The sequence below is a fragment of the Oncorhynchus gorbuscha genome, linkage group LG16 (genome assembly GCF_021184085.1).
Source record: "Oncorhynchus gorbuscha isolate QuinsamMale2020 ecotype Even-year linkage group LG16, OgorEven_v1.0, whole genome shotgun sequence".
Lineage (NCBI taxonomy): Eukaryota > Metazoa > Chordata > Actinopteri > Salmoniformes > Salmonidae > Oncorhynchus > Oncorhynchus gorbuscha.
Genome location: NC_060188.1, coordinates 12332206 through 12356879, shown reverse-complemented (window position 1 = coordinate 12356879; position 24674 = coordinate 12332206). Strand labels below are relative to the sequence as shown.

At 44.2% G+C, this 24674-nt stretch overlaps 4 protein-coding genes across 8 annotated transcripts in view; 3 read left to right on the top strand and 1 right to left on the bottom strand.

Annotated features, from left to right (window-relative positions):
* LOC123998986 (mitogen-activated protein kinase kinase kinase 3-like) overlaps window positions 1–285 on the bottom strand; it is a 5542-nt gene extending 5257 nt beyond the window's left edge. The window contains exon 1 of the mRNA XM_046304293.1: window positions 253–285. Within this exon, the coding sequence (XP_046160249.1) occupies window positions 253–285 (33 nt within the window). The remainder of the gene's footprint in view (window positions 1–252) is intronic.
* A 314-nt stretch (window positions 286–599) lies between these two features.
* On the top strand, window positions 600–3044 carry LOC123999698 (RUN domain-containing protein 3A-like; the record flags this gene model as incomplete). Its single annotated transcript, XM_046305694.1, is given in 4 exon segments — window positions 600–757; window positions 893–1012; window positions 1461–1552; window positions 1858–3044. Coding segments are annotated over 4 exon segments (513 nt in total), but the record flags the coding sequence as incomplete, so codon positions are not given.
* Window positions 3045–3193: 149 nt separating this feature from the next.
* On the top strand, window positions 3194–8725 carry LOC123999699 (glycoprotein-N-acetylgalactosamine 3-beta-galactosyltransferase 1-like). Of its 4 annotated transcripts, none has more exons than XM_046305696.1 (5): window positions 3194–3594; window positions 4700–4883; window positions 5030–5285; window positions 7384–7798; window positions 7906–8725. In XM_046305696.1, the coding sequence occupies exons 1-5, from the start codon at window positions 3355–3357 to the stop codon at window positions 8044–8046; spliced, it is 1236 nt and encodes a 411-aa protein (XP_046161652.1). In that variant the 5' UTR covers window positions 3194–3354; the 3' UTR covers window positions 8047–8725. The 4 variants fall into 4 exon arrangements, with proteins under 4 accessions (XP_046161652.1, XP_046161651.1, XP_046161655.1 ...); XM_046305695.1 differs by having other exon boundaries at window positions 4997–5285; XM_046305699.1 differs by having other exon boundaries at window positions 3194–3598; window positions 4997–5285.
* Window positions 8726–10869: 2144 nt separating this feature from the next.
* Window positions 10870–20351, top strand: fam117aa (family with sequence similarity 117 member Aa). Of its 2 annotated transcripts, XM_046307342.1 has the most exons (8): window positions 10870–11400; window positions 14566–14711; window positions 17864–17959; window positions 18198–18311; window positions 18805–18912; window positions 19086–19227; window positions 19315–19465; window positions 19544–20351. In XM_046307342.1, exons 1-8 carry the CDS (start codon window positions 11283–11285, stop codon window positions 19803–19805), a joined length of 1137 nt encoding a protein of 378 aa, XP_046163298.1. In that variant the 5' UTR covers window positions 10870–11282; the 3' UTR covers window positions 19806–20351. The 2 variants fall into 2 exon arrangements, with proteins under 2 accessions (XP_046163298.1, XP_046163299.1); XM_046307343.1 differs by lacking the exons at window positions 10870–11400; window positions 14566–14711 and adding an exon at window positions 16171–17013.
* Window positions 20352–24674: the final 4323 nt, after the last annotated feature.

Sequence of the window (24674 nt, the reverse complement as noted above, 5' to 3'; positions counted from 1 at the left end):
AGAGTCTTGGTGCTTCTAAACTTCTTCAATTTAAGAATGATGGAAGCCACTGTGTTTTTGGGGGCCTTTAATGCTGCAGACATTTTTTGGTACCCTTTCCCAGATCTGTGCCTCGACACAATCCTGTCTCGGAGCTCTACGGACAATTCCTTCGACCTCATGGATTGGTTTTTGCTCTGCACCGTCAACTGTGGGACCTTTATGTAGACAGGTGTGAGCCTTTCCAAATCATGTCCAATCAATTGAATTTACGACAGGTGGAAACCAATCAAGTTGTAGAAACATCTCAAGGTTGATCAATGGAAACATAATGCATCTGAGCTCAATTTCGATTTTCTTTGTAAAGGGTCTGAATATGTATGTAAATTGCCTACATTTTCTAAAATGTGTCATTATGGTGTATTGTGTGTAGATTGATTCATTTATTTGATTTGAACCATTTTAGAATAAGGCTGTAAAAAAATGTGGGAAAGGTCAAGGGGTCTGAATGCTTTCCGAAGGCACTGTATATAGAGTAATAACTATGTACTTTTGGGGTATGCAGAACAGTCTAACAGTCTAACTGTGTGTCTGCATCTGGGTCTGTGTCTGTGATGCAGGGCTACCTGGAGGAGCTGGTGCGTCTGCGGGAGTCCCAGCTGAAGAACGTGGAGACGGAGAACAAGAAGCTGAGTGTCAGGCTGGAGGAGCTCAGAGTCCAGAGCCTGCAGGAGAAGAAGGAGCTGGAGTCCATCGTACTGGAGCTGCAGGCACAACTGTGAGAGCAGTATACAAATGCACACACACTGGTATACATGATGGAGACACATAAAACATCATAAACAGACACACACATGCAGTACATCACATATCAGATGGTGTTAAGAGTTAATCACAAGCGTGTTCCTTCCAGCACTGCCCTCATCCCCTGTGATTCCTCCCACCTGACTAAGGATCTGTCCATCCCTCTGGTCAACCAGTGGCCCTCCATACGAGGCTACAACAACCAGGGGGACGTCAAGCTCTTCCGCAGGTATATCTACTGAATGAGTGTGTTTATATGTGCATATGTGTGATTTTGTGATACTGTACATTTAAAGCTGCAATATGTCACTTTTTGGGCGACCCAACCAAATTCACATAGAAATGGGTGATATAGACATGTCATTCTCATTGAAAAGTATAAGAAGTGTATATCTGTTCTATGTGTGGTATTTCTATGCTTCCCGTTCTTACGTTTCATTTTTGCATCTTTTACTTTCGGTTTTGTACAGCATTTTCAAACAGCTGGTTTTGGTTATGTAAAATATATTTCACAGCGGTTTGGATGGTACAATGATTCTCTACACTATACTTACTTGTTTTGTCAGATAAACAAAAATTAGGCAAACTATTATAATTTTAGCAAACAGGAAATGTCGAAGCGATTTCTACACAGGTGTTATTGTAACAGTATTTCATGATGTCACTCATCCCTTCAGGAGAAGCTTCCACAGTTTGGAGCAGCTCTCAGCTGACGTCAGTCTGAACTCTGATTCCCAGAAGACCGATGGGCAACAGAACGGAGATACAGGTCGGTGCTCAACAGATAAATGTACATTATACAAACACATTTGTAGACACACAGCAATGCATACTGATGCTGCAGAAATATGTGAACCGAGTCACCCACTGTCATACATGCATCAACACAAAACCACACAGAAACAGAAACCCACTTAGAAGAATGCATCCACATGTCCTCACAAGCGCACATACAAAGGCATGTTTGAACAGTGTCTATGGTGTATTTTATGTGGGTGTTTAAGTTATGCTGGTAGCCAACGTGTGCTTTAGGGACAGAGTTTTATTGTGTTTTGTCTATTCTCTCCTCTGTAGGAAAAGACTACACCCCTTCTATGCTGGGTCTCTGTGGCTCTCTGGCCTCTCTCCCCAGCTGCAAGTCCATGTCCAGCCTCAAGTCCAGTGAGTGTCTGGTCAACATCAGCATGGAACCCAGCCCTGCACTCTCCCCCAGCTAGGGGGCGCCATGCCAACAGAGCTCTGTCTGCCCAGCGCAAAGCCAACAACACCCGCCTGCCTCAACCTGGAGACACTCAATAGATCTTGAACATCTACCTACCTACATACTGTCACTATTAACACAGTTACCAACAAAACCCTTTTTCAACCAAACCCTTCTCCCACCAAATCCACCCACTGCTTCATGTCTGCAAAGAATAGAGGGGGAAAAGCTCTTCAATATTTCTGGATTTTTGTGTGGATTGAATTAAAGTTATAATGAAACTAAAAGGATCCTAGTTCTTCTGTGCCCCTCCTTGCCCACACCCTCCCTCATATCCTCACACTGTCCATCCTGCTCTTTCACTGTTGTGTGTGTGAATTCCTATGTCAAAATGTTGGCCTGTATTTAATGACTTTTGGACACATCTAACTATCGTAATTCAAAGATACAAAACTATCCAAAAGCATATATTTATTGATCTATTTAAATTCTCCTCTCCTCTAGATCTCCTTATCCATTACTTTCTCTGCACCTGACCCATCTGGTCATTGTACTGTCTGTGTGTCAGTCTGTCCCGGCCCTGCCTCAGCCTGTCAAAATGACAGACAAACTGGAATGACGCACTTGCGATTAAGTCAGAACACTTGGAGGAGAAGTCTGAACTGAATTCTAACAAAAACATCAGCTATTCTTAGGTATTTGTGAGTGGATGCAGGTTGAGTGTTGCTAACATAGTGGCTAGATGTGTATTTGATGCATGTGTCTGAATGATATTGGCATTGTTCCTCCATTGTACTGGGTTTTGGATGGCCTGAATCTCCAGATCACTGACCTGTTTGAGTAATCAGACATTACTGTTTCAGTATGTGTTCATGTGTGCAGCAATTGGTTACGTCTGTCTATCAACAGTTTTGTTGTCACTTTGCTTTTTATATTTTGTTGATGAATCTGATTTTATAAATCAAGTGTTCTGTTATTTTTACACATGCATATTTGGTTATTTTTGTTCAATGACCAATGCTATTAGTTGCAATAAACTGCCTTATTTTTGTTATGTCAATCCCTTTTCAGTGAGTAATTTTTTTCTCTGCAAGGGGCGTAAATGTTATTAAAGTATGTTTACCCTGAACTACTCCACTGGTTTCAACAGTATACATCTGTAATACTCATGTTGATTTTCTACTAACAAAAGGATTCCATTTAAGCAGCCCTTGATTAGTTGAGACAAGTATGTTAGTGAGCTATTGGGCCAGGAAAAAAGTAACTAATTTCAGTACATTGTGCTGAAAACCTGCAGGACCATCGCCCAGATTTTGCCCATTCGATATGATTAAATGCACAGAAATAGAATGGACAAATCATTGTCTTGAATGTGGATACCTTTCTATTCAATACATTTCTATGCATTTAATCCTGTACGAAAGGTGAAATCCAGATGGATAATTTTTGATAAACTGGGCCCAGGATTGTGTCCAAGGTGCTCTATGGCACCATCTAGTGGTCCATTTACTGAGTCCCCAAATCAATCAATTGGTGGGCAGTGCGTCTGCAGGGGTGGTGTCCAATTAACCATCACATCAGGTCATTGTTCTGTTTCTGGAAGACAGAGGGTTGGTATGTTTGATAGAACTTTGTAAAAACCAAATGTAAGATTTATGATTGATTTGTAGGTCTATGCATGTTGGTAATGGGACATTTAGATGACTAAATTCACATTTTAGTTTAGAGTGATTAACACTGCTTAGCATAATTCTATTTTCCCTTTCTGTAACACACATGACATCCAGTGTTTGTGACACTCAAGGTGTGGGTTGATGATCACTAGACTTATGTTCTGGATTAATCTCCTATCTGTTGATAGTGGGTGATGCCAGACGATGTACAAGGACACACGTATTATTCACTGTAGTATTGTATTTATGACACTGTGACTCTGTAGCAGCTGACCAAGTCACTGCCTTCTGTTTTGACAAACTACAAGCTTCTTGGGCTGGTGTTTCCATAGCTTAATAAATCAGACTTTTATACCAAATATTGGTATACAGTCTGAAGCAAAGCACTGCAGAATCGTGGTAAAGTTCCTTACAAGCCAGAATGTTGAATAAAGTTACATTTGAACTTACTCTTGGTTGTCTGTGCAGTTGGTCCTTCAGCTGTTGGAAATTTGAGAGAAAATATCCATCGGAAAGTATTGTTTACCCAGCTTTTTAGCGCACCGGTACTGAAGTAGACATTTCTAGCACTTGGCACAAAACCATGTAAACACCTTGTATTATGTGTGCATGTACTTCCATCTCGTGTGTTCAGCCATGAGCAAACACATCTTGATTGCCACACACAGAGCCATGTTTTGAAGTCTGTTTAATACTTTCCTGTGGATATTTTGTCATATTCTGACTAGCTGAACGACCAACACCCAGGACAATCATCAGAGTACGTTCCAGTAATTGTATTCAACATTCTTGACAGACGAGGGACGTTTAGTTTTGCCTACACAATTGAAGGTCCACGTTTATGACAATAACATTTGGTGCTGTCTGATTAGTATATAAGGGCCAGTCTCCAAGATGTCTGTTAGACATTTTCTGTGCCTAATGTGTCTCCTTGTTGCAACTTCTTATAAACTAGATTGGTTTTTGATTGACTTAGTCTGCGAATGCTCTTTTTTTTGTCAACCTAGACATTACTTTTACAATATGATTTTGTCTTGTGCAGATGATTATGTCGAAGTCCCCTTCAAAGCCTTCCAGGCTCTTGGATTTTATGTTCTGTGCTGGCTTTGTGTTGGGGTTCTGTCTCTGTTTCATGGCCATTGCTTACTACAAAGCATATCAGATCTCTCAGGAGACAGTGCCCTTGTCCTCACGGACCAGCAGCCTCTTGGGTGAGCACCCTTCAGGTAAATTGGATCTACAGTACTTTTTTTACACCTCTCTGAATATCTCCAATACACTCAGCCACATGATCATCTTTCTCTCTCTCTTTCTCTCTCTCTTTCTCTCTCTCTCTCAGTGCACCACTCTGCTGTTACCACTAATGCCTCAGTCCTCTCGCCTTTGCCCCCCTCCCCCACCCCCTCTTCGGGTCGACTGCTCTGCTGGGTGTTGACCTCACCCCAGACTCTGTGGACCAGAGCTAAACACATAGTGAACACCTGGGGGCCTCGCTGTGACACACTGCTGTTCATGAGCTCTAAGCCGGACCTCCTGTTCCCTGGGACCGTGCTGGCTCTGGCAACAGAGGAGGGACGGGCCAACCTGTACAATAAGACCATGGCCGCTTTCAACTTACTGCATGACGGGTAATGCTCCCACAACACCAGTATGTTCTCCGAATCTCTCTCGCATTGATGGAGGACATGGTTCTGGTGGTCTAGAATCCATGTGGTAGGGGAGATCTACAGTGCATTTGGAAACTATTCAGACCCCTTCCATTTTTCCACATTTTGTTCTGTTACAGCTGTATTCTAAAATGTATAAAATTTAATATACACACAATATCCTATAATGACAAAGTAAAAACAGGTTTTTAGAAATGTTTGCAAATACCTTAGACTGAAACACCTTATTTATAAAAGTATTCAGACCCTTTGCTATGAGACTTGAAATTGAGCTCAGGTGCATCCTGTTTCCATTGATTATCCTTGATGTTTTTACAACTTGATTGGAGTCCACCTGTGGTAAATTCAATTGATTGGACATGATTTGGAAAGGCACACATCTGTCTATATAAGATCCCACAGTTGACAGTGCATGTCAGAGCAAAACCAAGCTATGAGCTCCTAGGAATTGTCCGTAGAGCTCTGAGATAGGATTGTGTCGAGGCACAGATCTGGGAAAGGGTCACAACATTTCTGCAGCATTGAAGTTCCCCAAGAACACAGTGGCCTCCATCTTTCTTAAATTGAAGAAGTTTGTAACCACCAAGACACTCACTAGAGCTAGCCATCTGGCCAAACTTAGCAATCGGGGGTGACCAAGAACCTGATGGTCACTCTGACAGAGCTCCAGAGTTCCTCTGTGGAGATGGGAGATCTTTCAGAAGGACAACCATCTCTGCAGCACTCCACCAATCAGTTATTTACCGTAGATTGGCCAGACGGAAGCCACTCCTCAGTAAAAGACACATGACAGCCCACTTGAAGTTTGCCAAAAGGCACCTACCTAAAGGACTCTCAGACCATGAGAAACAAGATTCCCTGGCCTGAATGCCAAGCGTCACGTCTCATGGAAGCATCATGCTGTGGGGATTTTTTTCAGTGGCAGGGACAGGGAGACGAGGCAGTGTCGAGGGAAAGATGAACGGCGCAAAGTATAGAGAGATCCTTGATGAAAACTTGCTCCAGAGTGCTCAGGACCTCAGACTGGGGCAAAGGTGCACCTTCCAACAGGACAAAGACCCTGAGCACACAGCCAAGACAATGCAGGAGTGACTTCGGGACAGGTCTCAATGTGGCCTAGCCAGATCCCGGGCTTTAACCTGATCGAACATGAATATAGCTGTGCAGCGAAGCTCCTCATTCAACTTGAGAGGATCTGCAGAGAAGAATGTGAGATACTCCCCAAAAACAGGTGTGCCAAGCTTGTAGCATCATACCCAAGAAGACTCGAGGTTGTAATTGCTGCCAAAGGTGCTTAAACAAAGGGTCTGAATACTTATATTGCAGTTTATATTTTATACATTTGCAAGAATGTATAAAGAACTGTTTTTGTATTGTGACGAAGTATTGTGTGTAGATTGATGAAGAAAATAAACTATTTAATCAATTTTAGAATAAGGCTATAATGTAAGAAAAAGTGAAGGGGTCTGAATAATTTCCAAATGTATGTAGTGCAATGTGGATGGATGGGCTGATGACAGACTGTCAGTCAGGTGACCTATGTAAAGATGCTCTTTTTTTGGTCACCCATCTACACACAATAAATAACCCAAAATCACATAAATTTGCTAACATTTCTGAAAACATTCTCGTTTACATGAGTATTCACACACCGGAGTCGATACATGTAAGAATCATATTTGGCAATGATTTCAGCTGTGAGTGTTTCTGGGTAAGTGTCTAAGAACTTTGTACACCTGGATTGTACAATATTTGTACATTATTCTTTTTAAAGATATTTAAGTTTTGTTGATTGTTGATCATTGCTAGACAGCCATTATGAAGTCTTGACAGATTTCCCAAAAAATAATTCCACTTCGACATTATGAGGTGTTGTGTGTAAGTAAGCCAGTAACACACAATCTCAAATTAATCCATTTTAAATTCAGGCTGTAACACAACAAAATGTTGGAAAGGTCAAGGGTGTGAATGTGTTCTGAAAGCACTATTTGTATGTGCTGGTGAAGGAGACAAACTCTGCCTTCTGTCTTTGACCCCTCCTCTTTCCCTCCATTTCCAGTTACCTAGACAAGGCTGACTGGTTCCTCAAAGCTGACGATGACACCTATGTAATTGTGGAAAACTTGCGTCTGCTCCTGTCTCGGTTCAGCCCAGACAAGCCTGTGTATCTGGGCAGACGTTTTCGCCGCTTTGTCCATCAAGGCTACATGAGTGGTGGTGCTGGCTATGTACTGAGCCGCGAGTCCGTGAGACGCTACGTCAGGGCCCTGCACCATGGAACCTGCACCCAGTCCACCTCTGCAGAGGACCTACTACTGGGCTTCTGCCTCCAGAAGCTGGGAGTCCCGGCAGGGGACTCTAGAGACCACCAACACAGGGAAACCTTCCACCCCCTGTGGCTGGGTAAACTTCTCCGTACCGAAGACATACTGCCCAAATGGTTCCACCAGTACAACTATTACCCTTCCAAAGTGGTAACTAGGTCTACACTCTCAGTAGAACACATATCAAATGACCTCCCTTCAGTGCCATTGAGCTTCCTGCTCATCTGTTTTTTCTTGTCTTTCTCCCTCTCTGTCAGGGTCCAGACTGTTGCTCCAATTCATCTGTATCCTTCCATTACGTTGAGCCAGTCAGAATGTACATGCTAGATTACTTCCTGTACCATCTCAGTCCAGTGGGGGGCCACAACCCAAAGCTGGGTGAGACCAGAGAGGAATAAGCAGAGACCCCTTTCTATGGATTTGACAGTGACATCCCTGATAATAAATAATAATATACATGCTCATACCGTAATTAATGATGTCATTCTCTTGTAAAGAGTTGTCTTGCAAACATTAAAACCAATGTTGTTACTAAACCCTTTAAGGTCCATGCTAGTTCAAACCAATTCATCATGATCTCGTCTGGATATTTGCCTAGTTACAGTATGTTGTCATACATTGAGTCAGTCATTAAAGTCCTAGAGATCCTATTAAATACTATTCTAATTCCTAATTATATGGTTAAAATGCTGTCTTCCAGTGACATACTATATTAGCTGAGGTTCCAAATTGGTGGGTGCGATGTAATAAATAATGATTGAACCTCAAACCGGGACGTTTGAACTGTATAAGAGGCCCCTTGGAGCAGATCACTGAAGTGTTACTGGCCATTTGATTTGTTTTATTCTCCAACGCAGGTCTTTTGCGTCATATTGTTTCAGAATATATGATAAGAGCTCTCATTTTCAATGTCTTCAGCAGCATCAGCTAACATCATTTGGTAGATCTATGGGCAAGTTGCAAGATCTGAACAGAACTCAACATCCTGGCTTGTATATTGGCCTTTGTAACACTCAAGTTGATCCAATATTGACAATGTCTTGATAAATGATATACTAAACAAAAGTATAGACGCAACATGTAAAGTGTCGGTCCCATGTTTCATTAGCTGAAATTAAAGATCCCAGCCATTTTCCATATGCACAAAAAAGCTTCTCTCTCAAATGTTGTGCACAAATGTGTTTACGTCCCTGTTAGTGAATTTCTCCTTTTCCAAGATATGCCACACCTGTCAGGTGGATGATTGTCAAGAAGCTTATTAAACAATATGATCATTATACAGGTGCACCTTGAGCTGGGGACAATAAAATGGCATTCTAAAATGTGCAGTTTTGTCACACAACGCAATGCCACAGATGTCTCCAGTTTTGAGGGAGCGTGCAGTTGCCATGTATACTGCAGGAATGTCCACCAGAACTGTGCCAGAGAATTTAACGTTAACTTTACTATTATCCACCTCGACGTGGTCTTAGAGAATTTAGCAGTATGTCCAACTGGCTTCACAACCGCAGACCACGTGTAACCACACCAACCCAGGACCTCCACATTCGTCTTCTTTACCTGTGGGCTCGTCTTAGACCAACCAACCGGACAGTTGATGAAACTGGATTTGCCCAACTGAAGAATTTCTGCTCAAACTGTCAGAAACCATCTCGGGAAGTTCATTTGCGTGCTCGTCGTCCACACCAGGGTCTTGACCTGACTGCAGTTCGGTTTCTTAACCAACTTCAGTTGATAAATGCTCACTTTCATGGCCACTGGCACACTGGAGAAGTGTGGTCTTTATGGATGAATCCCAGTTTCAACTGTACCGTGCAGACGGCATGTATGGCGTTGTGTGGGCGAACGGTTTGCTGATGTCTTTGTTGGAACAGAGTACCCCATGGTGGCGGTGAGGTTATGGTATGGGAAGGCATAAGCTCAGGACAACGAACACATTTGCATTTTATCGATGGCAATTTGAATGCACAGAGATACTGTGACGAGATCCTGAGGCCCATTGTTGTGCTGTTCGTCTGCTGCCACCACCACCACCTCATATTTCATCATGATAATGCATGGCCCTATGTCGCACACAATTCCTTTAAGATGACACGGTCTCAGTTCTTCCATGGCCTGCATACTAACCAGACATGTCACCCATTGATCATGTTTGGTATGCTCTGGATTGACGTATACAGCAGTGTTCCAGTTCCCGCCAATATCCAGAAACTTTGCACAGCCATTGCCAGCAGCATACCACCCTGCATCCCACTGCTGGTTTGCTACTGAAGCTAAGCAGGTTTGGTCCTGGTTGGTCCCTGGATGGGAGACCAGATACTGCTGGAAGTGGTGTTGGAGGGCCAGTAAGAGGCACTCTTTCCTCTGGTCTAAAAAATATCCCAATGCCCCTGGGCAGTGATTGGGACACTGCCCTGTGTAGGGTGCCGTCTTCCGGATGAGATGTTAAAACGGGTGTCCTGACTCTCTGAGGTCATTAAAGATCCCATGACACTTATTGTAAGAGTAGGGGTGTTAACCCCGGTGTCCTGGCTAAATTCCCAATCTGGCCCTCAAACCATCATGGTCACCTAATAATTTACAGTTGGCTCATTCCTCCTCTCCCCTGTAACTATTCCCCAGGTCGTTGTTGCAAATGAGAACATGTTCTCAGTCAACTTACCTGGTAATATAACGGAAAAATAAATTGAAGAGGAGTAGGGTAACAGGCCTGATGAATTATATTCGAAGGAGATGTGTCACTCTGTGTGAGGGAAAATGTCACACCAGATATTGACTGGTTTTCTGATCCACATCCTGCCCTTTTGTTAAGGTATCTGTGAACAATGAATGCATATCTGTATTCCCAGTCATGAGAAATCAATAGATTAGGGCCTAATTTATTTATTTCAATTGACTGATTTCCTTATATGAACTAACAAACTAAAACCTTTGAAATTGTTGCATGTTGCTTTTATATTTTTTTGAATCGGTGTTGATAAGGAGTTTAATCCATAATGTTCGAACGGTGTGTGAATGTATTGTGGGGGCAAAGGCATAGGAGTGAGAAGCCCTGGTATACACTGCTGGTTTGAGATTTAATAAACTAGGAGGGAACATTATGACTTTCGAGGGCAGACCCTTGATAGATAGATAGATGGAGTTTATGACCAATAAAAGTTAAGTCGTATTTTTCAGTACCCAACCAGATCAAGAATGTGTCATTCGCCTCGCCCACTTGTAAGTAAATTGGACACGAGAATTTAGCTAGTTGAGCTGTTGTCAGTTTCAGACACAAGATTTGGCAATATTTTGTCAACTGTGTAGCCTGATAGTTTACATAAAGTAAAGTTATAATAGCCAAGGGTGGATGATCAGGTTGGGCATTTAATAGTTTTATTGTGAACTGAATGCAGGGCTAATATTTTAATGGATTTATTTTAGTTCGAGAGAAAAGTTTGGAGGAAATCATGGTCATCACAAAAGAAGCCTGGCTGCTAGCAAGAAGCTAACCATGTTGGATACTTATCATAAATATTGAAATACTGGCTAATTTAAACTGAAGAGGTAGCTAAAACTACTGATTGTGAGCTTTGATACGATTGCCTGTTGAAGTCGAAGTGTTTTCGGCTGCTTCATTTTGCACTTGGGGGGGATGTCGTGCAGAAGTGAAGCGGCTCGGGGGGGCACCCCTTGTCTACAACCACTTCGAGCCACTGTCCCATTCCAGCTTCACAACAAAGCACAACCGCGCTGCAAAGATTCCAAGACTGGTAAATAAAACTTGTCATTTTTGTGCCAAATATTACACTATGGTGGGAATGTCGCTAGAGTTTGCATTGTTATTGCTGTCTAGCACTAGTCTTAACGGGTATGTGGGCTATCTTTTATGGTTAACTGTTATAGTATCTTACTGCTTAGCTACATGGGTCTATTTTACGTGCCTTTGGCCTCAATTTTTCTAAACAGACCATCGACTTACAGTGAATATAGCCTAATTTCCACCATGCATCAACCATCCCCCACCCTGCTCAAGCATGTGTTTTGATGTGGGTCTCTGTAGGACCCTATAAAAGGAAGTGTTGTAAAAGCAGAAATGTGCTACTTAATTTGAGAATGTCATGTTTTTTCCAAATCATTATTACACCATATAGCTGGAACATCATATACATAGTTTTGTCAGTTACATCCATGTTTTTTTATTACATTACAAATGATTGGAATGGCATCATAAAGAGTTCTCAGTAAAAGGAACACCTATGTGAGAATGCTATTCATTGACCACAGCTCAGCGTTCAATGCTGTAGTGCCCTCAAAGCTCATCAATAAGCTAAGGACCCTGGGACTAAACACCTCCCTCTGCAACTGGATCCTGGACTTCCTGACGGGCCACCAGTAAGGGTAGGTAAAAACACATCCGCCACGCTGATCCTCAGCACAGGGGCCACTCAGGGGTGCGTGCTTAGTCCACTCCTGTACTCCCTGTTCGCTCATGACTAGGCACGACTCCAACACCACCATTAAATTTGCAGATGACACAACAATGGTAGGCCTGATCACTGACAACGACGAGACAGCCTATAGGAAGGTGGTCAGAGACCTGGCCATGTGGTGCCAGGACAACAACCTCTCCCTCAATGTTATCAAGACAAAGGAGATGATTGTGCACTACAGGAAAAAGAGGACCGAGCACGCCCCCATTCTCAACAACGGGGCTTCAGTGGAGCAGGTTGAGAGCTTCAAGTTCCTTGGTGTCCACATCACTAACAAACTAACATGGTCCAAGACCATCGTAAAGAGGGCACAACAAAATCTATTCCACCTCAGGAGACGTGGGTCCTCAGATCCTCAAAACTTTCTATATCTACACCATCGAGAGCATCCTGACTGGTTGCATAACTGCCTGGTATGGCAACTGCTCGGCATCTGACCGCAAGGCACTACAGAGGGTAGTGTGAACGGCCCAGTACATCACCGGGGTCAAGCTTCCTGCCATCCAGGACCTCTATACCAGGCGGTGTCAGAGGAAGACTCCAGCCAGCCTAGTTATAGACTGTTCTCTCTGCTACCGCACAGCAAGCGATACCGGAGCGGCAAGTCTAGGTCCACGAGGCTTTTAAACAGCTTCTACCCCCGAACCATGAGACTGCTGAACATCTAATCAAATGGCTACCCAGGCTATTTGCACCCCTTCCCCCCCCCCCCTTACACCGTTGCTACTCTCTGTTGTTATCATCTATGCAAAGTCACTTTAATAACTCTTTACCGGTAGCCCCCTGTATATAGTCTCGCTATTGTTATTTTACTGCTGCTCTTGAATTAGTTGTTACTTTCATTTATTATTTATATATTTTTAAACTGCATTGTTGATTTAAGGACTTGTAAGTAAGCATTTCACTGTGAGGTCTACACCTGTTGTATTTGGCTCATGTGACTAATACGATTTGATTAACCACGTTTCCATCCAGAGTATTAATGCGACTAAAGTGGGACCATATAAAAATACGTTTCGGTACAATTTTATAAATGCCGACAGGTTATTTGTTTGTTCAAAATGGTGTGATCTTTTTGTGTCAGTAAAATGTATTATGTGAGAAATGATAACTGCAGTGGAGGCTGGTGGGAGGTGCTGTAGGAGTATGGGCTCATTATAAAGACTGGAATGGTATAAATGGAACAGTATCAAACACACCAAATGTAAGGAAACCACATGTATGACTCCGTCCCATTAATTCCGTTACAGCCTTTACGATGAGCCCATCCTCCTATAGCTCCTCCCACCAGCCTCCACTGAATAACCATCATATTGAAGTGAACTTGGAGTCGAGATGATATGGTGTGTGTGGTCCTCTCATTATTACTGGGGGAAACCATGCACTTTATTAGTCTACAGATGAAATAAGTTCTGAACTTCACAGGGTGATGAAAGTGCATGGTGATCTTGATGCTCCATTCCAATAGATAGAGGGTATTGTTCTGGTGACATGATTGATGCTTGACTGCCGTTTGACAAATACAAATATTCTCTCTCTTATCCATTTGAATCTCATCGTGTAGACCACCCTACCCACACTGTGTCTTTGAGCTGTTTGGTAGAGCCAGAGTAAAGCACATTTTCTATTTAACGTGTCAGTTTTGGTGACTACTATCAAACATCACACAGCTTTAGTATGCGTTACATATCCTGATTATTTTAATCAGTAAAATGTCCTTAATAAATGGTCAGTGTTTTTGTATTTGTATTGCCCCTGAACTCTCTGAAGGTGTTTTAAGAGTGTAATTGAATTACACTACCTACCTCTGTACCCTCTCATGTGCCAATGTCAATAGAGGTTTTAAGGGACCTTTGTTTTGTGGCCTGTAATTCCACAGTGTGTTTCAACAGTACACTGTAATGATGCACCAGTAACTCGAGTGCTTGTTCTGTGGTGTTTATTTATACATCCTGTCTGCCCTGGGAAGTGGGGTGGAGGGAAGTGGTATGAGTTGGGGAATAGGTTTCAGGAGTAGAATCGTTGCCAGTCTTGTGCAACATATCTTTGGAGGGCTTTGCTGTAGGCTCAGTGGCTTGCCTCACACCTGCCAGAGATGACTTACAAAGAGCTGCCAATACACACCTACTTGTACTACGAGCTCACCGAACCCTACGAGGGGAGGTAGGGGCCGGGGGTGGCCATTTTATGAACTCCTACTGGTGCTAAAGTAGTTTTGAGCCTCCTTTATGTGACTATTTGTTCCAACTATGTTGCACCGGTAGACTGAGCATTGAGTTTGTCAGACCAATATGCTGTCAAACGGGCACCGTCACACAAAACAGCCCTCCATACAAGATTAGCATCTGTCTTCTGTTACAAATATTGACCTCATCACACACACACAGTATAAAGCAGACACGTTTCATATCAGTAAATGTGATCTCTTTTGGCTCTTTCCTTCAGGCGACAGGAGCAAGTCTCGCCCCCCAAAGCCGACCATTCGTCGCACCCTGTCCCTGGATACAATTGTTGGACCATATCTGCAGGGCCGGTGGCCCAAGGAGGCAGAGAGCCAAAGAGTCACCTGTGTCAATGACAAGGCCACACAGGTAAACTCACCGGACTGAGCCACAGCCCAAATGTGAATTTAACATTAACATCCATTAACTCCTATAGATCTGAAACCGAGAGGAATATACTCTTGTCAAGACTGTATTGATATTGCTTAAAAGCTATTTGTAGCTCCCCATTCAATTTGTCACCGTTGTTGCTTACAATGGCCATACTTTTAATCTATGAAAATGTGTGTTATAAACACTGTTGTCCTATTCTGTAATATAAAGGCCAAGTGAGGCTATCTGAGGCTGGTGCTGCAGGTGTCTAGCAGTTCCATTCTGAAGCTGAGGAGCAGTAGAAGGCAGCCAACTGGAAATAGTTGTTTTGTTCTCTTCATCCTCTGCTATCTCTTCAACCTCGACCCCCCCCTACTATCTCTTCAACCTCAGCCTACTCCCCCCCCCTCTACTGTCTCTTCAACTTCAGCCTACTCCCCCCCCCCCCCCTACTGTCTCTTCAACCTCAACCGACCCCTTCCCCCCTACTGTCTCTTCAACCTCATCCTACCCCTGCCCCCCCCTATTGTCTCTTCAACCTATAATAATAATAATAATAATATATGCCATTTAGCAGACGCTTTTATCCAAAGCGACTTACAGTCATGTGTGCATACATTCTACGTATGAGTGGTCCCGGGGATCGAACCCACTACCCTGGCGTTACAAGCGCCATGCTCTACCAACTGAGCTACAGAAGGACCCCAACCTCAACCTACCGCTGCCCCCCCCTCTACTGTCTCTTCAACCTCAACCTACCCCTGTGCCTCCCCTGCTGTCTCTTCAACCTCAACCTACCCCTGTGCCCCCCCTCTGCTGTCTTTTCAACCTCAACCTACCCCCCTCTTCTGTTTCTGCAACCTCAACCTACTACCCCCTCCCCCTGCTGTCTCTTCAACCTCAACCTGCCCCCGTGCCTCCCCCTCTGCTGTCTCTGCAACCTCAACCTACCCCCCCCTCTGCTGTCTCTTCAACCTCAACCTACACACCCCCCCCCCTCTGCTGTCTCTTCAACCTACCCCCCTCTGCTGTCTCTTCAACCTCAACCCCCCCCTCCCCCTCTGCTGTCTCTTCAACCTCAACCCCCCCCCCCCTCTGCTGTCTCTTCAACCTCAACCCCCCCCTCTGCTGTCTCTTCAACCTACCCCCCCCCCCTCTGCTGTCTCTGCTGCAACCTCAACCTACTCCCCCCCCCCCCTCTGCTGTCTCTTCAACCTCAACCCCCCTCCCCCTCTGCTGTCTCTTCAACCTACCCCTGCCCCCTCTACTGTATCCACCCCCATCTAATGCTCAAAGCCTGGGCTAACCTAACCACACTCCACCACTGTACCCTCAATTTTGACACAGTTTATACCGAACAAACCTCCTGCCCTCTATTGTACAGAACAGACCCCTCCCGACCTCATTATACAGCCCCCACCCCCCACTGCTTTATTTAAGATGATATAACTGTCTCCTATTGTCTGCCATTATCTCTTTTCTTCAGTAATGAAACTGGCACATTTTCCCATACAACCAGCTTCTTGTGGATTTGGGGGAGTTCCCCTCTGCCACAAACACACAAACTAAAGAGATACCCAATCTAAACAATTTGTAGTAACAGGTTCAAAACCCCTTTTGTAATATTTAAAAGTAAATCTACATCAAATAAAACATGAGGCTGAACTGGCATTCAAAGCGTAAGACACCCAGAACATTCCATCACCTTTTGACCGGATCTTTTTATAGCCCTGTGTCCCGTGATCTCTCCAGTCATGTTTAGTGTCGGAAGGGAGGAGGGGGTGTGTAGGGAGCAGTAACACTACACTGACAGGGTTGGGTAACTGACTGTCCCTCCGTGACACATTTAGCCACGATGTCTGACCACTGCTCCACCAGATAGGGCGGAAGATGGCGTCAAGGTTTTTTGTCATTTATAACCCGGGACCGACTCTGTTACACTACTGTGCGTCATGACATCAGTGTGGAACTCTGAGATGACTGAGAGCTCTAGGAGACTAGACCCAGAGAGAAGACTGCATTTTGGGGAAACGTGACCTGGAGAGGAACCTGCATTTGGAGGAGAGGAGGCCCAGAGAAAATAGCTAAGTTAGGGGAGGCAGAACAGGAAAAAATAAATCGATGTTGAGGAGAAATTGGCCATCAACAAGAGGATCCTGTCCAGGCTGTGTGTGAAGCTGGAGTGTGGAGACGAGGGAGGGCAACTCAGCAGATAGATCGCCACACACCCACATCCTCCCGTCTGCCAGCAACGCTCACCCCAGGGCTCGTGGGCATTAGAGGAGCGGGGCCTATGTCGGTAGGAACTCTCCACTGTCCTCTCTCTTCTTCCTCCTCCTCTTGCATGTGAAGACATGGAGCTCAGTTGTGATGAATGAAGGAGGGACAGCACAGGATGTCACCATGTTGATTACCCAAACTCTGTGGCGGCCTCCTATTCTGTGTGAATACAGCTGTCAGTCTACATGTTTTGTGTACTAATGTTAAACTGTGTCTGCTGCTGTAGCTGACGTGTGTCCCTTGTGTATTTGCATTGCTGTGGTTTTTGTTTTACTCATTTGTAGGGGGTGTTGTCAGCAACAGTGGTTTACTCCTCGCCTGCCTGTCTGCCTCTGCACAGCTGTGTAGCTGGCAGGTGTGCCTGACAGCTGTAGGGCACCACTTCTGTACTCTAGTCAAATTATGTAGCTCGGGTAATGTTTCACTTCCATAGGTGTCAATTGTACAGTGAGAGAAGAGCAAAACGGGTTCACCGCTCTGTAATGTTCTACTGAAAGGTCAATCTTAGAACTCGTAGATAAAGTTACCAGTTGTGTAGTTAAATGATCGACAAAAACATAATCCTGTCTGACTCTAATCCAATCAGCAAAGTTTCCACAGCAAAAAACTATTTTCAAGTCAGTTCAGTTTTTCAGAAAGTGTGTTGTGTGCAGAGTTGTATAAGCAACATGGCGTGGTCCTTCTGTAGCTCAGTTGGTAGAGCATGGCGCTTGTAACGCCAGGGTAGTGGGTTCGATTCCCGGGACCACCCATACGTAGAATGTATGCACACATGACTGTAAGTCGCTTTGGATAAAAGCGTCTGCTAAATGGCATATATTATTATTATATATTGGCTGGTTACTATAACAACCCTGCTCCTTCCATAGACTCCCAGCTCCTGGGCAGAGGAGACTCGGGGAAGAAGAAGTGTTGGTGGACACAAACGCTCAGCATCATGGGGCAGCGCTGAACACTTGAGGGATGTGAGTACTTTCTTTGAATGTAAATGTTTACTAAAAAAGGTCCTTTAACCAGGATCTTGTCAATCAAACACCATTCTCACAATACACCAGTAAAACTCAGATGTTTTTACTCTCCTGTTGTCTGCAGAGACTCGGCCAGTCACACCCCTCTCTCCCTGTTGAATTAGTCCTCCCCTCATTCTTTCCTCTGAAAGACGAGCGTCTCTTCTAAGTCCTTTTCCCTCTGACTTGGCCTCAGGTGGTTAAGCTCAAGCACCAGCTGCAGAAGCGCTCCCGACACGCCCCTCCCTCTGGGGGATATGAGCGTCCCCACCACCCCCTACCTGGAGGCCATGTGCCAGGCGCTACACAGGTACGTCCTATACAGCCCTCCCCATAATACTGTGGATTTGATCTGTACTCTGAGCCCGTCCTTATTTATACTGCAACTTGTTTACTTGAATTTAAGATGTTATTTTTCAATTTGAATGTCCCCTGGATGACTGTAACGTAAGATCATGTATGCAGACAGTGAGACCCAGGAGGTGTTCAGAGTGTTCACTGACACAGAACACTGATGGTTGGCCTCCTGAGTTTCTCAGGCAGAGTAGAGAGACGTTAGCAACAGGGCTAGAAAAACAGCACTGCTTTTCTTAGGAGCTGGTGTCATCAAGCTGCCTGGTTGCACCATCGCCACGCTATGACAGGAATGCACATTGACAGGAATACACTCGTACTCATATGTGTAGCTAAATGGCCTTTGGTACATACCCTCACACTCAAGCCCCTTTGTGTGGAACAGATAAGATGAGACCATACACACTCCTGTGCTCCATTTTCATGTGTCCTTGGTGACCCCCCCCCAGACAGGGCCCCTGAGCAGGTTGGCCCCTCGGCTGCGGCGCAGTGTGGAAGGTCTGAACCTGGAGCTGGAGGGGGTCTTTGTGTCAGAGACACCTGAGGACCAGCACAAGGTGAGCATGTTTAAATACAGCCTATCTGCTTGGATACCGGCTGGCTTAGATCCATGATCTCAACCCTCTATGGATCCACTGGATCCCTCTAGTGACAGCCAATTAGCTCTTACTTCTCTCCAATGGCCAGTGTCCCATAGCCTCACCGTACCCTCTCCATGTTCCCCTGTTAGATCCTGGATGTCCCAGATGGCCACAGAGCACCAGTTCCTGCCCAGAGGTGCAGCAGTGGTACCCAGAGTGAACCCTCCCCTGCCTCGTTCGACCCTGCATTGCTCTCTCCATCTCAGTCTCCCTGCCACATGGGAGAGTCAGGTGAGTAAATGGATGGTTTGTTAGACTTGAATGACTTAAATACCATAGTGGACCTTTTTAAAATAATTTTTTCCCCTCTCTGTGTAGACCCTGTGGACTGTGAGACCATGTGCCCCTCTCCAGTTCTGGACCCCTCCCTGTTGCAGCCCTCCTCCCCTCGTCCCAACAAGACCTACTCCTTCCAGAGGGAGCCCCCTGAAGGCTGTGAGCGAGTATGCGTAGTGTGTGAAGAGGCTATGTGAGTATTGAAACACAGAGACTTTGTGTAATAAGAAATTATTTGGGCTAATCATCTCTTTCTGTCCCTCAACCCCAGGTCTCCCTGTCAGAGAGAGCCTCTCCTCCAGGTATCCTGCCCTGACCCCAACAAGGTGAATTTCACTCCCCATGGAGGCTCTGCCTTCTGCCCTGTCAGTCTGCTCAAGCCCTTGCTGCCCTCCATGGACCTCCTGTTCCGCGGACTGTCAGTCTCGCCTGTCACAGGCTGCTCAGGTCAAGGCTCTGCCCCCTACCAGACAGTTGGGCATTCGGTTGGGGGCTACATGAGTGGACCCCTCCAGGACACAACCACCATGTGACTGTGGAGATGGGGTTGTTTTCAGACTAATGAGGATGGATTTATCCTAATAGATTAAATCAAGATGGCTGCCACCACCTTGTCAGACTTATGACAAGCCTCCAGATCTATTCAACTAAGATCATCAAAAAGGGACCTCTACAGTGGGTTCTCTGTGGGATCAGGTTCAAATCTGTCATGTTCTATCCTGATTCTCAGAGGGACTTGCTGCTCTGGGTACATTGATAGTCACTTGCCCCCTTGGTTAGGGTGTGTAAATAAGTTGTACAAATGTTTGTGTGACACTTTTTTATTCTACACAACTTGGCCTTGCTCTGATACCCTTAGATTTGTTATAGCTAGAGCTTGGAGTCAGAGATGTACTAATTAGTGATTCCCGGGTTGACTCATAACCCGCAGTCCCCGCGGTTATATCTGTGGGGTGGATGGGTTTCGAGTCATTAAATATTGTGTGGCAGGTGGCAGGCTGGTTGAATAAAGATAAATAATACCTTTAAAAAAATCCATAAATGTGTAATTATTGTGCAATTAAAAAGGCTACATTGTGGTTCATCTTTCATTATTTTTGGCTATCTGGTATTAGTGCATAAACCTAATCTGCAGGGCTTAACTGTAGGCATGCCAAATAGCCCATACAGCCAATCGCCAAATCATACTTTTGGGAACAGGCAGAAAAAGTTATCAATCCACAGAGGCAAAAAGGACATTGTTTTAATTCAATAAGACAAAAGCTACGACAGGAGAGTTGAAGAGAAGGGAGGGCCAGAAAAGACATGTTTGGAAACAATTTGGTGAAGTGGTAAAAGAGGATGACGGCAGACTGAACTCCAAATAGGCCTATGGCATGTCAAGGGAACTGTGAAATCTGGGCACTGACTTGTAGGTCTATAACCTCTCACATAGCCTTAATAATAACTCCTGCAGAATTAAGCTTTCCTTGCAGTAAAATCATACACTAAATGTAGGGTTAAATTTGGAACAGGAGTGGAGAAAATGATTTATTAATGCATCTTGAGAGAATGCCATGCTCAGATACCATCTGTAGAGGTGCTGTCTTCATCAAAGCTGATAGTATTTCAACCACAACAAATGCATCAAAACCGAACTGAAATCTTATCAGAAACACGTCGGGTCGTTTTCACAGCTTTTACCCCATACAGCCGGTCAAACTGATGTCATTTGGACAGCAAATCTTTCCCTTAATATTTTGTTGTTGCGTTAATGTATTTTCTCCCCGATCGGGGCATGGACTCTTCAAGGTGTTCAAAGCGTTCCTCAAGAATACTGGCCCATGTCGGCGCGAATGATTCCCACAGGTGTCAAGTTTTCTGGATGTCCTTTGGGTGGTGGACCCTATTTGATACACAAAGGAAACTTTTGGGCGTGAAAAACCCAGCAGAGTTCCAGTTCTTGACACAAACCAGTGCGTCTTGTACCTAACGTTACTACCATACCCCATATGTATGTGGACACTCCAAAGAGTAAATATGTTATTCATACCCTGATTATTAATCTCCCTTTACAATACCTATGTATTCTCATGAACATTTGAACTGAAAGTTGAAGAACAAGTTAATTGGGCCTCAGTCAGTTATTAATAGTGCATGTCTGAATTGTACTGACTCTGTCAGGATACTAGCTAGCTACATCTACCATTTCTAAGTGCTCAACTCGTCATGGAGATTTAGCTTAGTAGGCCTATGACATAAATACTTAATTTTGCATTAAAAATAATTACATTCATATAGTTTAACAATAATCTTTGCTTCAAACATTTAGGATTATGTTCATTGTTGCCATCACACAAACCTGTAAGAAAATACACCTACAGTATGGATGCAACATCAAATGTGGTATTGGAAGGCAGCTTCATCAACACCATGCAGGAGATCAGAACTGAACAAAACATTTGGCTTCCGGATCACTTCCCCAAAATATAGTTCATGGAACTTTTGTTCACAATACCTAAGTACTCATTAGACTTCCATATGTCTATTAACATTCCCATAAGTTAGCAAGGGTCTGCAAAATGTTTTAAAGGTTTTTAAAAAATATATAAAAGTTGGACAATGAATTAAGATATTCCAAACATTTAGAATTTTTTAATCAAATCAGATATTGTTCAGACATTTTTGTGGGAAATCAGTTATTCAATGTATTGCAAAATGTCTCCATTTTTTTCTTATGTATTCATATACATGAGGTATACAAAACATAACAGACTATCCAGGTGAAAGCCATGATCTCTTATTGATGTCACTTGTTAAATCCACTTCAAATGTGTACATGAAGTGGAAGAGACAGGTTAAAGAAGGATTTTAAAGTGTTGGGACATGGATTGCGTGTGTCCATTCAGAGGGGGAATGGACAAGACAAAAGATGGAATGGGGTGTGTCCATTAAGAGGGGGAATGGACAAGACAAAAGATGGAATGGGGTGTGTCCATTAAGAGGGGGAATGGACAAGACAAAAGATGGAATGGGGTGTGTCCATTAAGAGGGGGAATGGACAAGACAAAAGATGGAATGGGGTGTGTCCATTAAGAGGGGGAATGGACAAGACAAAAGATGGAATGGGGTGTGTCCATTCAGAGGGGGAATGGACAAGACAAACGATGGAATGGGGTGTGTCCATTAAGAGGGGGAATGGACAAGACAAAAGATGGAATGGGGTGTGTCCATTAAGAGGGGGAATGGACAAGACAAAAGATGGAATGGGGTGTGTCCATTAAGAGGGGGAATGGACAAGACAAAAGATGGAATGGGGTGTGTCCATTAAGAGGGGGAATGGACAAGACAAAATATGGATTGTGTGTGTCCATTAAGAGGGTGAATGGACAAGACAAAAGATGGAATGGGGTGTGTCCATTCAGAGGGGGAATGGACAAGACAAACGATGGAATGGGGTGTGTCCATTAAGAGGGGGAATGGACAAGACAAAAGATGGAATGGGGTGTGTCCATTAAGAGGCGGAATGGACAAGACAAAAGATGGAATGGGGTGTGTCCATTAAGAGGGGGAATGGACAAGACAAAAGATGGAATGGGGTGTGTCCATTAAGAGGGGGAATGGACAAGACAAAAGATGGAATGGGGTGTGTCCATTAAGAGGGGGAATGGACAAGACAAAAGATGGAATGGGGTGTGTCCATTAAGAGGCGGAATGGACAAGACAAAAGATGGAATGGGGTGTGTCCATTAAGAGGGGGAATGGACAAGACAAAAGATGGATGGGGTGTGTCCATAAGAGGGGGGGTGTGTCCATTAAGAGGCGGAATGGACAAGACAAAAGATGGAATGGGGTGTGTCCATTAAGAGGGGGAATGGACAAGACAAAAGATGGAATGGGGTGTGTCCATTAAGAGGGGAATGGACAAGACAAAAGATGGAATGGGGTGTGTCCATTAAGAGGCGGAATGGACAAGACAAAAGATGGAATGGGGTGTGTCCATTAAGAGGGGGAATGGACAAGACAAAAGATGGAATGGGGTGTGTCCATTAAGAGGGGGAATGGACAAGACAAAAGATGGAATGGGGTGTGTCCATTAAGAGGGGGAATGGACAAGACAAAAGATGGAATGGGGTGTGTCCATTAAGAGGCGGAATGGACAAGACAAAAGATGGAATGGGGTGTGTCCATTAAGAGGGGGAATGGACAAGACAAAAGATGGAATGGGGTGTGTCCATTAAGAATGGACAAGGAATGGACAAGACAAAAGATGGAATGGGGTGTGTCCATTAAGAGGGGAATGGACAAGACAAAAGATGGAATGGGGTGTGTCCATTAAGAGGGGGAATGGACAAGACAAAAGATGGAATGGGGTGTGTCCATTAAGAGGGGAATGGACAAGACAAAAGATGGAATGGGGTGTGTCCATTAAGAGGGGAATGGACAAGACAAAAGATGGAATGGGGTGTGTCCATTAAGAGGGGGAATGGACAAGACAAAAGATGGAATGGGGTGTGTCCATTAAGAGGGGGAATGGACAAGACAAAAGATGGAATGGGGTGTGTCCATTAAGAGGGGGAATGGACAAGACAAAAGATGGATTGTGTGTGTCCATTCAGAGGGGGAATGGACAAGACAAAAGATGGAATGGGGTGTGTCCATTCAGAGGGGGAATGGACAAGACAAACGATGGAATGGGGTGTGTCCATTAAGAGGGGGAATGGACAAGACAAAAGATGGAATGGGGTGTGTCCATTCAGAGGGGGAATGGACAAGACAAAAGATGGATTGTGTGTGTCCATTCAGAGGGGGAATGGACAAGACAAACGATGGAATGGGGTGTGTCCATTCAGAGGGGGAATGGACAAGACAAAAGATGGAATGGGGTATGTCCATTTCTGAGTCCCAATGTTTATCATGAATTTGGATCTTGTCTTTCTATTCTCTTGTCCCATTGATGGGGGTGAATGTATTGTTTTTGAATCAGTTTGTGAAGTAATTGTTCATTATGATAGACATTTCCCATATTTAGGGCCTAGTAGAATGTTTTTACAGTTGGTTTGTGAGTATACCTAGTGAGTACTCACTTTGTGACTTGACCTATCCCTTGCTCAGGTTGAGGCTGAGCAATGTTTATGGCAATATAGTGGCTGTTCCTATATCAGTTTGAAATGCATGTTGTGTCATGCATGAGCATGAACCTCTGCTCTCTTCTGATGTAAAGGCACAGTCTGAATCATTTGGACATAGGTGTCTTTTCTCCCAGCTTCGGATTAGATTTACCTTCCTGTTTTGTGAAGTGAAATGACATTGTATCACCAATATGTAGGTGTTCTTCCATTAGTTTCCTGTAAAATGTAATGTTTTAAGCATTGAAGTTGTTTAAACATGTTTTTAGTTTGACAGTAGACACTAACATTAAA